The following is an 18,170-nucleotide window of genomic DNA, read 5'->3' as shown; positions in this document are numbered from 1 at the left end:
TTCGGTTACGAATCAACAAGATCATTGGTGAAAGCTTGTAGCTTTCACCCTCCTCAAAGTCTGCTATGGTTTGGTCTTCTAAGAACACCTGACATCGACTTCGGATTACCTTCTTGTTGATCGGATCATAGAGTTTGTAACCAAACTTTTCATCTCCATAACCTGAGGAAAAATGCCGCGCTGGCTTTGTCATCAAGCTTGGATCTCTCATCGCCGGAATATGCACAAATGCCCCGCACCCAAATACCACTCAAGTATCCATAATCAACATCTGCGCGACCATACTCTCTCCGGATAATCACTATTGAGGCTTTCTTTGGTGACGAGGTTGATCACATGCACGTACATGCGCGATATCGCTTCTACCCAAGAGCTTCTAGGTAGCTTAGAGTGAGATAGCATGCATCTTATCCTCTCTACAATGGTGCGGTTCATTCTCTCGCTATTCCATTCTCGTTGCGGTGTCTTGGGAACTGCCCGCTTCATGACGAATCCTATGACTCGGCAATACTCTTCAAATGGCCCAATGTACTCACCCCATTATCCGAAATAATACACTTCAACAACTTCCGGTCTCTCTTTCCACCATCTTTGTGGAATTTCTCAAACACGCCAAATCTTCATCCTCGTCTTCGACTATAGGCCCATATCTTTCTTGACGATCATCAATGAATGTCAAAGTCACGGCTCCCGGTGGGACTTCACTCTCATAGGACCACATAAGTCGTATTGCACTAGTTCAAGGACGGTGTCCTTTTCGTGAGACGGGAATCTTTGGAAAGACACCGTGTTGCTTTCTACCAAACAATGAGTACATGTACTTAAATGTGTACCTTTAATGTCCGGCATGGCCTTTTGCTTAGCAAGAACTTCCATCCCTTTTATGCCCATGTGACCACGGTCTCTTTCGTGTGCCACGCCTCGGATGAAACTTCTTCGCCGCAGATTCGCTACGCTTTACACAAACTAGCCTGTGTTTTGTAAAGAGAGCAAGTTTTTCTTTCCCTCCGGCCGCTACAATGGAACCCGGGTCGGGTTTCCATACCCCCGTTACCAAAACGAGTTTACAAAGCCATCATCATCTAATTTCCAAATTGGAAATTAGTTTAACCGTATGTCAGGGACATGTCTTACATCCTTGAGTGTCAAGGTGTAGCCGACATTGGTTTCTACATGAACATCTCCAATGCCTATAATCTTCGAGACGCCACTGTTACCCATCCTCACTTCACCATATTCACCACAACTGTAGGTAGTGAAGAATCCCCTGTGCGGTGTGACGTGATAGGATGCTCCTGTATCTATCACCCACTCAGATATCGACATGAAGGTACTTTCGGACAAAGACACACCATAACCGACCGACATAATTCTACTCAGTCATCGACTAGTCGCGGTAGTATCTCTCTTTGTGTTTCCGCCTCCGCGCACCATGTCTTCATGTACACGCTTATTCTTCTCATCCCTCTTCGTTTTCGCGACTCATATCGGAAGTGGCCTTTTGGTGGCACAATAGTAACATTGCCTCTGCTTCTTAGGAGTTCTAGCTTCACCCCTAGATTTTACGCCATCACCTCAGAACGAGATGGTTTTCTCGTTTCGACCTCTCCCCCGTTTCTCGTGAAAAGGACCTCCGAAGTTAGAAGAGCCGCTTCTTGCACTCCTCTTCTAGTCTCCTCATTCAACAAAGGCGTGGTAGCCATCTCCATGGTAACAATTCCATCCGGCGTTTTCCTCCGTAGAAACGCTAATGTCTCCCAACTTCGGGTAGAGAGCCTAATAGAAACAAAGCTCAACTTCGTCTCCCAAATTGATCTTCATCAAATGCATCCGATTGATGATATTACGTACTTCATTAAGATGCTCGGACATTGAAGAACCTTTTGGTACTTCGTGTGCGCAAACTCTTTAACGACTAGCACTTTGTTTCCACCGACTTCCTCTCATAAAGGTCTTCGAAGTTTCTTCCATGGGATGAAGGTTTGTAGTCTCGGCCACATGGTGAAAGACAATCGTCGTCTATCCATTGTCGAATGTACCCAATAGCTTTTTCGTCAAGCTTTTTCCACTCATTTCGGCCTTTTTTTCGGTTTTACTCCCTCATTCTCAATGGGAAGTGCCAAGTCCTTGCGGTATAGCAAGTCTTCCATCTCGCTTTCCGGATGGTGTAGTTCTTCCTATTCGGACTCATCATACGCAGTGTTCACGGAATGGTCCATCTCTACAAGTTATTTAACCTCAAATCTTCTCTCGGGGAATTTCATCAAACACCTTCCGACCAAGATTCGGATAACACCCTAAGGCTATTCTAACCAAGGCTCGATACCACTTGTTGGGGATTACACCAATACCAATCGGTTCCCCACTACACGGATAACTTGTATGAACACACTTCAACTCTAGATAAATCTCAAATATCACAAACTACCTATACTAACATGCCCAACTCATTAAAACAACTATCAACAACAAATAATAATGTAAAAGCGGTTAAACAACAAACCACAACACAAAGATTTACCGTGGTCGCCAATGATGCCTACTTCCACAAGAGCGGTTCTTAATAAAATGGGAAGGAAGATTACAATCTCCTTTTGATCTCTCACCTTACTAGATCACTTTATATCTCTTTTACGGGGTTGTATCTCCAGTAAAGGTTATCTCTCTTTGTTTTAGTCCGGATTCCAATCCTTCCGACTTGTTTGGTTCTGTTAGGTTAGGTTTTCCAAAACCTTGATTTTTGGTTTTATCTCCAAAAACCAAATTTCGCGGATAATCGTAGCAAGCCCACGAAAATATGCCTCGAGGCTGGCGCCACTTTTTGAAGTCGAAGTCAGCGAAGACTGAAGCCGAGGCTGGTAGCCACACTGGCTGGTCGCCTCTATGTTATTCTTGGAACACCGAAGCTGAAGTCGGTTTCTATCAGCTTTGGCGCGATGCCCGAATTAGGCGTCAATTCACCTCGCTTTTCTCTCCTCATGTGAGGGATAACTCCAACACATACCACACACAAAGAAGGCCCGTGATGATGATGATTAGCGGACGAGCCTTGATCAGATGGCTCCTCGTTTTCTCGACGTGGGTTATCTCAAAGCATGTGGTGGTTAATTAGGTTGCATGTGCTTTCTTCGTTCATTCAAAAACACACACTTGAGTCAATAAAGGTCTTTTGTGGCACACGAGTTGCGCCGAAGGCCCGGATATACACAGGGGTAATAATGTGGGAAGACGACGAAGTCCAATATTTAAAAAGATTGGGATGTTCTGCTTAATTATCAGAGTTGTTGTGGTATAGCCGTATAGTTCGAACTTCGAAGTAGCAGATCTCAACTGTATCAACACTGTAACAACTCGTTCTTCAGCCTTGGGCACACGGGGATGTATATGGTCGGAAATATACAAGATATTAAACAATGATTTTGAATTTCACTTTTTATGTTAAGCTAGGGACTTCCGGATACCCATCACTAGTTGCAATTCGGGATATATATTTCCCTTTCAAAATAATTACGGAGATGATACACTCCAGTTGCAAGATCAAACTGCTACGAAATGAAGAAGCATTACTAGTGTTATATTTTGCAACTGGGGTATCCCTAATAGTTTTATTTTTGAAAATGGATAGTATCTCCAATTGCAACTAGAAATGAGGGGTATCCGGTTGTTCTTGTTTTTTTTTTTGGGGTTATTAATTTGTTTTGTTGGGCATATATGAGAGCATGTACAATGAGGGTGCGGATTAGTGCCCCAAACACACAAAAAAATTGATTTCAACGAGGTGGCCATGCGGGGTCTCATCAAGTTGGCTTGTGTGATAAACCTAGCTAAATTGGATACCTCGTGTGGCAACTGCTTCAATTGAACTCACAACACAATTTTTGTTGTATGCCTCATATGTCTACTAAGTTGTTGCATACTACTACACGTTGTATTTTTCTTCTTCTTCCCAACATAATTAATCTTTTCTAGCTACTTCCTCATTTATCTTTCCAGTTTTTGTTTTTTTATTTTTACATTTTTTTATTGTTTTTGTGCAATTTTCTACACCTTCAGTAGTTGATTGCAAAGGAAATACATGTTGCTATGAAGATGGAGGATTTCTTCCGAAACCGCCGTCACTAAGCTGAGCTTTTCGTTTCTCATGGCTTTCACAGTGACAAAGTTACATCCCTCCCATTCTGATTATTGATCTTCTCATACTTAAAATGGACATCAACATTTAGTTTTATTAATGAGGATGAAATTATAATAAATAAATAAACACTCTATATACATGGACACATTTTCAAATTATTATCATAATCGTAATTGTGTTTTTCACATGCAGTAATCTTAGAAATTATTTTTTCCAACTCGTTATGTAAACACCCTAGCACCCTACTTATTTAAGCAATTAGGGCTGTTCTTGGTCAGGTTTTTACGGTTCCTATAGAAACCGTAGATCAAACCGATATATTTGGTTTTCTAAAAATCTAAACCAAAACTAAACTAAACTTGAACAAATTTCGAGATGGAAACCGAACTGATAATACTGTGTTCGGTTCAGTTTTGGTTCGATTGTCGGTTTAAACCTTCTATCAAGTTTCAAATCGAAGTCTATATAGGCCTACTGATCACCAGCAAAGTGAATTTTAATAAATATATTGAATAATATTTATGTCAATTTAGACATATTGACAAGTTATAACGCCAATCACAATAAACAAGTATTCATCAAGTGCTCAATAACGTAAACCATTTAGCTAAAATAAATAAAAAATAGTAATAAAAAACTCTAAAATTTATATATATATATATAGTATCCGGTTCGGTTCGGTTTATATCGGTTATATATATATATATAACCGATATAACCGATATATATATATATATATATATATATATATATATATATATATATATATATATATATATATATATATATATATAGTATCCGGGTTGGTTCGGGTTTATATCGGTTAACCGAACCCCTAAATTGAAAACCGGACCTAACAAGTCGGTTTTGTCTTTTGAGAACCAAAACCGGAGAAAGTTAAAAACCGTTAATTTCACCCGGTCTGGTTTTTCAGTTTTCCCTATTTTTTTGAACAACGCTAGTCTCAATTTTGAGAAAACCTCTCCCCCAAACCCAACCCAGGTTTAACTACCTAACTAATACCAACAATTCAACCTAAAAAACAAATAATTGAAAACATTACAGAACTCCAACTATATATAAAAGTCCCTAGCTCCTCAGATCATCTACTAAACATCACAATTTATAATGTTGTCGCCTAATTAGCATATTGCCAGATTGCTTATCCTCAAGAAATATATGACTACTTTAAATAGAATGGTTTAGTGAATAGTAGGTTTTTCCAATTATATCTCTATCTGGCTTTAATTATTACGATCACGGTCAAAATGACATTATGTAATAACATAGGTGAGATAGGGGTAAAATTATCAATTTGTATAGAGAAATTTGGATGGCTCTCTCCTAATTTAGTACAATGCCTTCAATTTTACAAACAATTGTGAGATTGGCACTGGACTTTAGAAAATCGTGTCTTCACGAGTGGAAAACACGCATGCGATGCACGCCAGTGTACTAGTTAGCCATAATGATCTATCCTCATACTAAATACTAACTTGCTTCTAGATTGTATGGAGAATGATTTTGACACATCAAGGTGATGCAAAGTGACAATGTGTCTCCTTACAAAATCCAAGATAAAGTAAGTTCTTCGACCACCACCAGTGTCAAACTAGCCACTATGAATGGAGAACAAAAAGAGCTGATGTAGAACTCCTCCAACACAACAATCTTTATCACCACTGGACAGATACTGATTTGTTCACCTAGCTAGTATAGTGCATGCACTTTATGCGGGAGTCGTAATTTAATAATATATTTTTTTTTGGTAAAAATAATAATATATATCATCCGCCTCATATTTGTTTATGTAACTTAAAATCTATTTATTTCATTTTAGCTAACTCAATTTTAGAAAAACAAAATGAATATAATATATAACGGGCCGGCTAGGTAGATACAACTTTAAGTAGGCGAAAAAAAAACAACCAAATTTCGGCCGTTGGATCACCAAATCTAAATCAGAAATCAAAGGCCCAAATCTAATCTAAACAGAGGGGATATCAAAATCATATTTTAAGGGTTCCCTCTCTCTCCTCTCCTATTCCTCTCCAAAGACCGAAATCATTCCAACCAAATTCAACCATTTCAGCTCCAAAATCAACCCATTGCAGCTCCTCCAAAATCGAATTCTCCAAATTCAACCCATTTCAACCTCCAAAATCAACCCATTTCAGCTTCAAATTATACTTTACTTTAACATAATGCCCGATACATTTCGTGTTCATTTGTTTTAAAAGCTTGTTCATTGTTGTGTCATTTTTCTAGTGGTCTTATTGTTCATGCATTAGCCGAGAACGTGGGTTTCAATCGATTTGTTTTGCGAATACTATACTTCATATGTATACTTGTGTGGAGTTACCGATGTTGCGAAAAGGTTTTTTTGATAAAATGGGTGAAAAAGATGTTGTGACTTGGAATATTATGATTACCCATTTGAGTAAGCAGGATGATGATATGGAGTTGGCTAGAAAATTGTTTGATAAAATGCCTGAGAGAAGTGTGAGGTCTTGGACTGCGATGATACTGGGGTATGTTCAGTGTGGGAATCTAAAAGAGGCGATTCGTATGTTTACTGACATGGAAGCTGCTCGGGGAACACTTAATGAGGTCACTGTTGTGGCGGTATTAGCGGCTTGTGCGGATTTAGGTGCACTTGATCTTGGTTGGAGAGTTCATGAGTATTTGAATCAATTTGTAATACTTTGATTGACATGTATATCAAATACGGTTGTTTAGAAATTGATCGGGATATTTTTTATAAGATGAAAGAACGAATGATTGTGTCATGGTCGGCTATGATTGGAGGATACGCAATGCACGGCCAAGCTGAGGAAGCCCTGAAGCTTTTCTCTAAGATGTATTGTATTGGTATTCGACCAAATGGGGTGACCTTTATTGGGCTCTTGCATGCTTGTGGCCATATGGGATTAGTAGATGAGGGCCGTGGATTTTTCAGTAGTATGACTAGAGATTATGAGATTATTCCTCAGATTGAGCATTACGGTTGTATGGTTGATCTCCTTAGCATGTCAGGGCTCCTTCAAGAAGCCCATGAGTTCATTAAGAACATGCCTATCAAGGCCAATGGGGTTGTGTGGGGTGCCCTCCTTAGTGGATGTAAAGTTCACAAAAATGTGGAGTCGGGTGAAGAAGCTATCAAGCACCTTCGATTTTAGATCCACTTAACAGCGGTTACTACGTAGTTTTATTAAATGTATGCAGATGCATGGCGGTGGGAAGACGCGGCAAGGGTAAGAATGTTAATGAGAAACCAAGGAGTAAAGAAGACTTTACAGCCACAAACTCATGAACGACATTATCATTAAAGAAGAGGGTTGCAAGAGGAGCAATTTGCGCGGGAAGGGTAATGAATGCTAGGGCATGGGCTTCAAAGTCACTGAATTCTGTTTCCATCGGTGATGCAAGCTCAAGTAGGGAGTGTGTAGGTAGTGAAAAGGGCGTTGAGCCCTCCCTTTGGCAGCAACATGTGAATGGGCAAGACCCATAAAATCAGGTTTTGTAATGGCATTTGCAAAGTTGGCGCAGTTTCCTATTTTAGAGTGAAGGTCGTGCATAAGCCAGAAGTTGGTTGTTTGCGCCGTGTCATTTTTCGTGACAAGCCGAGGTTTTTAATTTGCATTTGGATGTAGTAGTGATATGTATCCTGATATTGCTATTTATATTAAATACAAATTTTATTCATGAATATCTTATTGAAAAGAATGTCTTTTCCATGTAGAAGTTAAATAATACAATTAGTTGGTGATTGATTTTAGGTTTTGATGTTAATTTCTCATGAAATTGAAGTTAATGTACTGTGTACTTTTTCTTTAATGTACAACCCATAATTTAGAATTGTCTGGTGCAGTGTGATGTTCAAAGATATGGCATAAATTGTATTCGACTTTGACATGTTTTTGGGGTCAGATTCTTAACAAACCTGTTTGGAATTTGATAACAAGGGCATCCCAGCGCCAGTATATTCTAGATGAGATTATCATTCCATGTGACCGTTGCCCAACTGGACAATCCCAATGGCTAATTTGTTTCATAAAGGCAGTTATTAAGTTACACTGAAAGTATAGAAGGAGAGTGAGTGATACGTGTTCTTATACATTTGCTGCAGAGTATTCTTATACAAAATTAAAACTCTGACAACCAAAATTAAAACTCTAGAATCAACAGCATTATACAAAGCCCTTGTTGCAAGCAAAGGCTAACTTGGGGCCATGATCTGCAAAGGGTCATCCCTTGAACAATAGTCTGTAAGAACATAGTTCACGAAGCATCAATAGCCACCCATTGTTGAATCAATTTGTTCCTTCCTAACTGCATCCTTAGCTCTTGATATTGCTTAAGACTCGCCGGTTGATTTGGATATTCATCGATCGGCGATTACCGACAAAAGGAATGGAGTAATCTCTGTCGCCATATTCTCAAAGAAGAAAAAATAACTCGTCTAATATCTCACATTTGAAGTGCATACTGACTACCAGCTTTAACATGCATGCAACATGCTCAACGCCTGTGCGTCAGTTCCTTCACTAATTTTCATTGAGAGATCGACCAAGTAGCTCCAAACTTTCGAGGCTAAAATATCCGTTAGAAGACATTTCAATCATATAATTTCTTAAAGAAAGCTTAAGGACAATATCCACATGAATGGTTTATGTAAATACAAGAAATCAATATTCATAAATCAACAGTGTAACTATTTATTTGACACCATATTCCAGTTTTCTTGATCCAAAATTGATATAACTGGCACAACCGCACAAACTAAGATTATTGTTTCCATTTCTCAGCATGCTTAAGAAATTATTTTCAATGGAGAATGACAAATAAGTCTTCATTAACCCTGTTTTCAGAGTTGTAGATATGTGAATACTCTGTAACTTTCCCAGCAAACAGAACAAACAACTCATCAATGCAGAGTTTATAATCAACAATGCAATGCAGAGTTTATAATCAACAATGTAGAGTTTATAATCAACTATGCAGAGTTTCAATAATATGCTTACAAGGCCTTTCAGTAGGTGTGCCTGTCTCTGAAGCATCTCCTCTGAAACCGAAGCAGCGCTTTGTGTGGCCTGTTGGTTGAAAGCCACCTTCATTACATCTTCATTCATTTCTTCTTCTTCAATATCCAAAGTGTCAAAGGCAACAACCTTACCTTTAAGAGGCTCGAGCTTCTTCTTCCAGGTCTGGAGATGTAAGTTCTTGGGAGGCAACTGAACCCAATCTAGTATTCTTGGGAATTTACCATTCAATGCCCTACGAGCCCCAAGAGAGGGGATGTGAAGGTATGCCCAAATATCAAAACAAATAACACAACCATAAACCGCGCAAAGGAGTCCTTCTCGGCTAACACATTTTTGTAAATATCATCCAAACAAGATTCCAACATCTCAAAGCAAGGTGTGCCCCATGGGCCCGATCAAAAGCAACTAGGTCCTCTGCAAGATCAACATACCTTCCATCTACGGTCCTAGAAGATCCAGAAGCACAACTTGGAGCAAAGACATACAACCTATTGAGCCTAAATATATCACTTTTATCTTCACTACCATTGGATTTTGCCACCACTAAAGCATCTAATATTTCTTTTCTCACTAACGATTGCTTCCTTTAAAAAAAACCTAGCACGAAATTACGATGTGTTGTTCTTCACGTCGATGGTGTAGAATGAGTTAGCAAACAGAGTTTACACTAAGACCCATAATCAATGCAACATCACTCTTCTTGAATACCAAATCTTTGTTACCAATCCGATAGCAAAGTCTACCAACTTTATGGCTAACTATGGCACAAACTAGTGTAGTTGTTCACGTGCATATTTTTTTGGATTTGCAAAAGCTTCAAAAACAGGAATTCTCAAAATCCTCCATTTCTTCCTTACTAAATCCACCAAATAATTTCTGCATTTTATCTAATGACATTCTACATGTCGGGTTAAGCTTCCTCATTTCTCCACCAATAATTGAACCGTAAAAGATAAAATGAGGGGTGGGGTTATAATATGGAGATTGAAGTGAAAACTAAAAATTAGGGTTTCAAATTTAATTGAGCTTCACTAGGATAGTTTTTTCCCCTAATTCCCAATTGATTTCTTTAAGTTTGGTTAATGTGACGCGTCGTTCCAAGGTCATTTCCTCCCGCGTGTCGGACTTCATTATGCATCTAACTTCATTTCCTACAAAAATCGATGTCCATGTTGATTCCTCTATCAAATGAACAAACATATTCCTACCCTAGAACTATCGGCAACTTTACTATACATTGTCTAAATAATTAATTCTAATAAGGTTAAAAAAATTGAAGAAATTCATTATAAAGATTAACATTCTACATGAAGCTTTTTAACATGCAAGCATGCTTGCCACTAGATATCATGAAATAAACATGGGTATTTGAAAAAAAAAAAAAGGGTTTGATTGGGGACACATGTCAATCCTCAAATTTCCGCCAAAATAATGATATTCGGTCGTCAATGAATAACTATATTGTGGCCTTAAGACTATCAGTAACTTTCTTGTACATTGATAATTATTTATGGGTAACCAAATTATTCATTCAATCCATTTAGGGTCCATTTATGGGTTAATTTCGGGGTAATTTAGTCGAGTTGCATACTTGCATGTCCTCTAATATGGCAAAGAACGAATTACATTGGGTTTGACAAAGGGTCAAAATTCACTTCATTTTCTAAATTAATTTTGGTCTTGCCTGTCCCTTCATTGTTTTTGTGTGTCATGATGACCATTTACGGTAAGGTGAAAAGAAAACTAACCACCCCACATAATTACAACGCCTCGTTTCCATAAACATTTATCTTTGAAATAGTCATCTAAAATTTGATCTCTCTCACATTCTAATATTCTTTTCATTAGCAACATTCTACCAAAGCAACAATCGCCAAAGCAACAATCTACCAAAGTTAAATCTACCAAAGTTATCAACATGCCTCTTCCCGGATGTTCAAGCGGTGAAACCATCGATTACTCAGTGACGAAGTCACGAGAAAATGTGGGATAGTTATTCTCTCGATGACGACTACTGCGATGAAGAAGAAGGCGATGAAGAAGAAGAAGAGATGGATGATCCTTATTTTGTTGAAGACCCCTCGATTACATGTGGGAAGACCAACATGATGATGATGATGATAGTTCGGTTAAGGGGATGATGGCGATGATGAAGACGAGGAAGATGAAGGCGAGGAGGAAGATGAAGACGATGAAGATTAAGGGTTGTTATGTTACATTTGTTATGTTCCCCGGTTTTTATGTTTGGGGTTTATGTTTTTGTCTTAGTTTACGGTGCTTTTGCAATTTTTGTTGATGATAGTTGTAGAACCGTAACATGTCCCCGTGAATGCTTTCTGTAGATTTTGCTTAGTTTAAAGGGTTTAATACATGGGTTGGTTTAATTCATGATTTTTATCTTGTTATTTTTACAAGAATCTTATCCATTATTCATGTTTTTACCATTATTTTTGTTATTTTTACAAGAATCTTATTATTTCTACATTTTTTTTCTTATTAAAATAATTTTTTATAATAAAAATAGTATATGAACAGTGTTAATGTAAATAACCGGCCCATCTTTATGGGTTACTTAATCTCGAGGCTTTTAAACCACGGATCGTTAAGTGACCGTTCATTTTAAATCTCTTCATCTCTAAGATAATCATGATATCTATCCACACACCCATCAAATCACTTCAAATCACTTCAAATAAAGGAGAGAGTTGCAGTAGAGTGAGAGAGAGTGTTGATGTCCACGTGGGCATTGTTTGGAAATAAGGAGAAGGGCAAAAGTGTCAAAAGTGAGGTTGAAAAGTCAAAATTGAAGAGTGGTTACTACTTGGGAACAGATTGACATTATGGGTTACTAATTGGGAAATTACCCTATTAAATAACTACGTTTAAGAGAGAGACTATATATATATATATATCACGGATGAGAAACACGATATTTTGACCAAAAAAGAAATTTTACAATAATTCCATGGCTATAATAGAAGGCAAAACAGAAATTCTGGCATATTTTTCTCACTCTGTTTTGGAATTCCAAAGGTTTCAAGAAGACATCTCGAATTTTCTGAAAAACCGACATATCTCAAACAATTAGATTTCAACAACTGCAAAATCCTTTCCCCAATGGATTGATCTCTGACCCAATTGATTCCATCACTTTCCTCAAAGATCTGAACCAGATCTAACAATTCCCCTTCCTTCTGTCGGTTACCATTCGACTCAATTTCTCCAAATTTATATATCTGATTTTTTTGATATTTAGGGTTTTGTCAAAATGTATGTAAAATCAGGGCAATCTTCGTATAGAGATAGGACACAAGAGTTTATTAATGTAACAGAAAGATTAAAGAAGTCTGTTTCTTCATCTGGGGTGCAGCAGAATGTAGCCACTAGTAGTAATAGTGGGTCCAAATTTGATGCTCAGAGATCTGCTGTGTCGATTCAATCTGAATTTAATAAGAGGGCTTCTAAAATTGGATATGGGATTCATGGGACGTCTCAAAAGCTCGCTAAATTGGCTAAATGTGAGTTGTTGTTTCATTGTATCTATATTTATAGCGTATGATATGCTTCACATTAAAACTTCATCGCACTTCTGATGAACACAACATTTACCGTTATTCCCTGTGCCATACACTAAGATTGAGCTGCTTGACTGGTCACATAAGGGCAGATCTTTATATAGTAGCAGTTATATTCAAAGTGATGTTAGAGCACATATTAGAACGCCACCGAATCTTATTTTTGGATTCTCATGTCCGACTGCGTGCACTAAGAACTGCACTTCTGAACATGCTTGGATTTAGATTTTATGTCTTGGCTTGGCTTGAGTTGGAAAAGTGAACAACTGAACATGAATAGAATGTGGTTTGGGCTTGTAGTGGCTAATTTACTGATGTAATCTCTTGGGTTTATATGTTGTATGATTTTCTCAAATCACTTTGCATCCTATTTAATAAAATCATTGGTTTGCTTGGTGAAAAAAACAATTGTGGTTTGGGCTCCAGTCAGGACATTAGGTAAACCTGACACTGTCAATAGTGCCTATTTGCATGACCACATAGCAGGTTGTTTTCCGAGTAGCCCCCAAAGCTGCCCACATCGGAAGTCTAACACCTCACCCTTGACAACAGTGCATAAATTAAATATTTTTTTCCGATAATAAATGCATAAATTAATATACCCAATATAAAGACCTTCGACTTTGCCTCTCTTGATTTTGATTCGATTTACCATATAAGTTAAGAGTTGAGAACATTTGGTCTCAGGTTAATCCTGGTCTAGCTTTTAGAAGCCTACTAGGGTTTACTATTCTTGCAATGGGCCTGCTTTGTAGAAATTAATGAAGTATCTCTTCTACCGTAAAAAAAAAAAAGAAAAGAGGAAAGCGGGGTGGGGGAGTGGATCTCTATCTCAATAGGAGCTTGTCAGTACCTCCAAAACCACATTCCAGTATAAAGGCGCTTGCAAAGCGGTTGAGTTTGCATCTTCCTTGGCCATAGACCATATATAACGGTCCTGAAGTGGCATACTGAATAAGGGGATAGTGCAAGATACAATTTTGACAACATTGGTAATTTGAAATTGGAGTCTATTTGAAAAGGGTACCTTGTGATGATACAGCTCTTTGACATGTCCAAATGGTGAAGAACGGTTTTGTCATTTTGTGCAATGTGACTACAACATAAGTAGAATGTGCATAGTCCTTAGTTAGCTAAGGGAATGTCTTGCATGCCTCATTGTTCTTTCCTTTGTTTGTTTTACTGGTAGATGAATAAGATATAAGAGTCTAAACCTGTTTCATCTCATTGAAGTGGCAAAAAGGACATCTGTTTTTGATGATCCAACTGTAGAGATCCAAGAGCTGACGACAGTCATCAAGCAGGATATTACTGCCTTAAACTCAGCAGTAGTAGACTTGCAGCTCCTCTGCAACTCGCAAAACGAGAGTGGAAATATATCTAGCGACACTACCAGTCATTCCACTACTGTTGTGGATAACTTGAAGAACCGCTTGATGAGTGCTACAAAAGAGTTCAAAGAAGTCCTAACCATGCGGACAGAGGTACGTGAAGTGTTACTGGATTTCCCTTCCCTTTCATCAGCATCTGTACTGTTTTCTGGTTTTATTCTTTGTAGTACCTGCATAAGCTCAATTTTTGTGCTACTTGTATCTATGCAGAACTTGAAGGTTCACGAAAACAGACGGCAGTTGTTTTCCTCTTCTGGTTCAAAGGATTCCGCCAGTCCTTTTGTTCGACAACGTCCACTGGCGGCCAGGGACGGTTGCAAATGCCTCAAACCCCTCTCCTCCCCCATGGGCCAATGGGTCAACGTCATCATCACAATTATTTCCCAGGTAAATGCATGTTCTTTCCTTGTGAATATATTAATATATATTAGCTAATCATGGGAAAGTATCTTTGTACTTGTGGCTTTTCTGGTGTCTAAAGGTTTGTAAGACCATCTTGTCTCTGATCTTAATTCTTAAGTAATTGGATTTTCCTGGCTACATCGAAATTTGTTGGATGCTTTAATATATGACTAGCATAAATACATAATAGATTGCTGTACAGTGGAAGGCCAGTTAATCTGTCTATTGTGTTTTTACATATTTCTCAATTCTCTGCAGGAAGCTTATGGACGGGGAGACATCCAGTCCCTCCCAGCCATTGTTACAGCAGCAGCAGCAGCAGGAACAACAACAACAACAGCAGATGGTTCCACTGCAAGACAGTTACATGCAGAGCAGAGCTGAAGCTCTCCAAAATGTAGAATCAACTATTCACGAGCTGAGCAACATCTTTCAACAGTTGGCTACCATGGTTTCTGAGCAGGGAGAAATTGCCATCAGGTGATATTTTGACTTTGGTAAATGTTTGTTTTAAATCTGTAGAGAAATAATATGTGATTATTTGTTTCGTGGTTTGCTCGTGTGTTTGGTCATAGTGTGATCCCCTTTATCACCAGGGGCCCCCCACTTTGCCCAAAAAATAACCAAGTAGTGCCATATTCACTATGGTGCTCATCATGTAATTGTACTCACCAATCACTAGTTACCACGTCTTCCTATTCCCTCTGGCATATGTACAAGTCTGCCAATTTTGACTTTTTGCATATAAAGAACTGATATGTAGGTTACTTAAAACTTTGTAGTTTTATTTGTATGTACAAGGAAAATTTGTAAACTCATTTTACTTTCTTCTCAATTTGACCAAGATTATTAAATTTTTAACATTGGTTTCATAGAAACAATACTTATGAAATGTATTTTGACATGTATTGATATCAAATTGTATCGTGTCGTGGATATGTGTTTATATTTTTTTTTGTAATATATTATTTTTTTTTTTTTTTTAAAATGTAATACAAATCTAGTTTTGAAATTCTAAAATTAGGTACACTTCCTCTAAATTGAAAAAAAAAATAAAAATAAAGAAAAATCCCTAATTAATTCTACAAAATTGTTTATAACTTCGGACACACATCTAGTTATTAACTGATGAATCATGGCACATCGACAAAATTTTGGTATTCGGCATCCTGCCGGTGTATATACTCATATGCCTAACAAAGTTATTACTTATTGTCATAGTTATCAATATCGTACGATACACGATACGTATCGTATCGAAAGCAAATCGACACATATCACACTAGTGTATCAAAATTTTTATGTGCGATACAGGGAGCGTATTGTACGATACGATACATTCCATATCGAGCGATACACTTCAAACACATGAAATATTAAAAATAATAATCCGAAAACGAGTTTTTAAGATTTATTTTTTTTTTTTCTTCTCCTTTCTAAGCTTTAGAAAGCTATCTAAGGTTTTAGGATATGATAAAGCAACAACTAGCTTACTCATTTAACAGCTAGCCTATCCTTTTATGTCTAATACTAATTTGGGCTTAGTGGTTGAAAATGATGACATTTTGTATCATACACTAGTAGTATTGTGTATTGATAAGACTATTTCTGTAAAAACTTACATACACATGCACTAACACATATAAAACTATAACCATGAGTCTTCACTCTTCAATCCTTAATACCTTTTCCTTCAAATAACTCATATATACATATTTTTATAATTAATTTTAAAATACCATATCTTACGATACACAATACGATACATGATACGATACGATATGATATGCAAAAAATGGAAAACGATATATGATTTGACAACTGTGCTTATTGTTTTAAAGACAAAAAGAAACTTGCTGATGGGTTTGGTGTTTGACTGTTTGTGTTGTATGTATATGCACGTACATTTAATACTGCATTAAGATGAGATATCCCTGCATAAGCATAAACACTACAAGTTCCAGATATTCATGGAATTGGGGCCAACACTCGATGCGCTTTTTTTTTACCAGTAAACCAGTAGGATGAGGTTCATATGGATGATACCTATTAAAATAATTATAAGAGGAAGATATTCAAAATGTCCAAAACTCGATCTGACTTTATTATGCTCTTCAAGTCAAACAGCTGCGTCTGGTTTGCTGAATCAGACCTATAATTTTTGGTGAGAGGTGTCAAAATTTGAAAGATCTCATGAATACAGGGAGATTCAGTTTTTCCTTTATGTTTGTTGGAAAATAAGAGCTGGATGGTTCCCTGATTTACATGTCTAATAACCAACAATTTCTGACAAAGCTGATTTGACTAGAGTATTTACGGAGTCTAGCGATGGTGTGAAGTTTGTGAACAAACCCTCCTAGCCTGTGTCATTGAGTATGATTTTGTTTTTGTATTTTTTACCGCATTCTATCTGCTTTAGGCAACTCTAATTGGTTAGGACAGATTTCCTGTTTAATTGTTCCTTCCATCTTAACTCAACAATTCTTGTGTGGCAGGATTGATGAAAACATGGAAGACACACTAGCAAATGTGGAGGGGGCACAGGGGCAACTACTGAAGTACCTCAACGGGATCTCGTCAAACCGTTGGCTGATGATCAAGATATTCTTTGTACTAATTGTATTCCTTATGATTTTCTTATTTTTTGTGGCATAATAGTATGAGGAAATAGACGGAAATATGACAACTCCTTTTGTCTCCATTACTGCCAATTGGCCCTGTGTTTTTATTTTTCTCCTTCCTTAAATTTTTTTGTAATGTTCTATTCATTTGTTTTGCTTTTTTATAGCTACCTCAGACCTTCGTTATATTCTGTAGTGCATATATAAAAGTATAAACTGTTTTAAGCATACTTGCGATTTTTCTTTGTTTTCTGTCAGTTTCGTAGTAGAGATTATTACAGGAGGAGACTGTGTAACGTCTGTGTACCTTGAAACATTAAATCCAAGTTAAACTTGGAGGGTTACTTGCTTTTTGAGGAAAAAATAAAGGCTCCTTGATATGTGGACTCTTTGAACTTCAAACCTGTTCTCAAGTGGAATAGAAAAAGTTTGGATTTAACTGACTATTGTAATCTCTTCCTAAATTTCAAACAAATTTTGGTGGAGAAAGAAATTTGATATCCATCTTTACAGAAACGTTGGATGCGCTTGTGAGAAAAAAAGGCTTGGAAGAAAGATTTCCATGGGTCCCATAACTTACTAATAATAATGTGAGCATGTCTTCAGTGCGCAGGTCGTATGGGCATTTGGATCAGTACTTTTGCCTTGCAATACACACGCACCCTGTGATGAGTGGCCGAGCATGTCTTCAGGTCGTATGGGCCTTTGGATCAGTACTTTTGCCAATACACACGCACCTTGTGATGAGTGGCCGAGCATGTCTTTAGATCGCATGGGCCTTTGGATCAGTACTTTTGCCTTGCAATACACACGCACCCTGTGATGAGTGGCCGAGCATCTTGTGCACAGTAGATTTAGCCATAATAATGACCCTATTATTTAAAGGAAGGGTTAGAAAAATAAAAATAGGAACACGTTACAATTGTAGAGTCTATATACGGAAAAAGAAAAGAGGGTTTGGTGTTTCGGTCACTATATAAACACGCATAAACATTGAAAGC

The 18,170-nt window shown here is 37.6% G+C and overlaps 1 protein-coding gene across 1 annotated transcript; it reads left to right on the top strand.

The window, feature by feature from the left end:
- Positions 1-12,306: 12,306 nt before the first annotated feature.
- LOC147510885 (syntaxin-32-like) lies at positions 12,307-17,310 on the top strand. Its single transcript, XM_086602731.1, is given in 6 exon segments — positions 12,307-12,698; positions 13,989-14,239; positions 14,357-14,461; positions 14,463-14,533; positions 14,807-15,028; positions 17,044-17,310. Coding segments are annotated over 6 exon segments (1,059 nt in total). The 5' UTR covers positions 12,307-12,448; the 3' UTR covers positions 17,204-17,310.
- Positions 17,311-18,170: the final 860 nt, after the last annotated feature.

Source organism: Coptis chinensis, chromosome 3, assembly GCF_015680905.1.
Source record: "Coptis chinensis isolate HL-2020 chromosome 3, ASM1568090v1, whole genome shotgun sequence".
NCBI lineage: Eukaryota > Viridiplantae > Streptophyta > Magnoliopsida > Ranunculales > Ranunculaceae > Coptis > Coptis chinensis.
The sequence above is the reverse complement of the archived record's forward strand: the minus strand, read 5'-3'. Positions and strand labels throughout refer to the sequence as shown.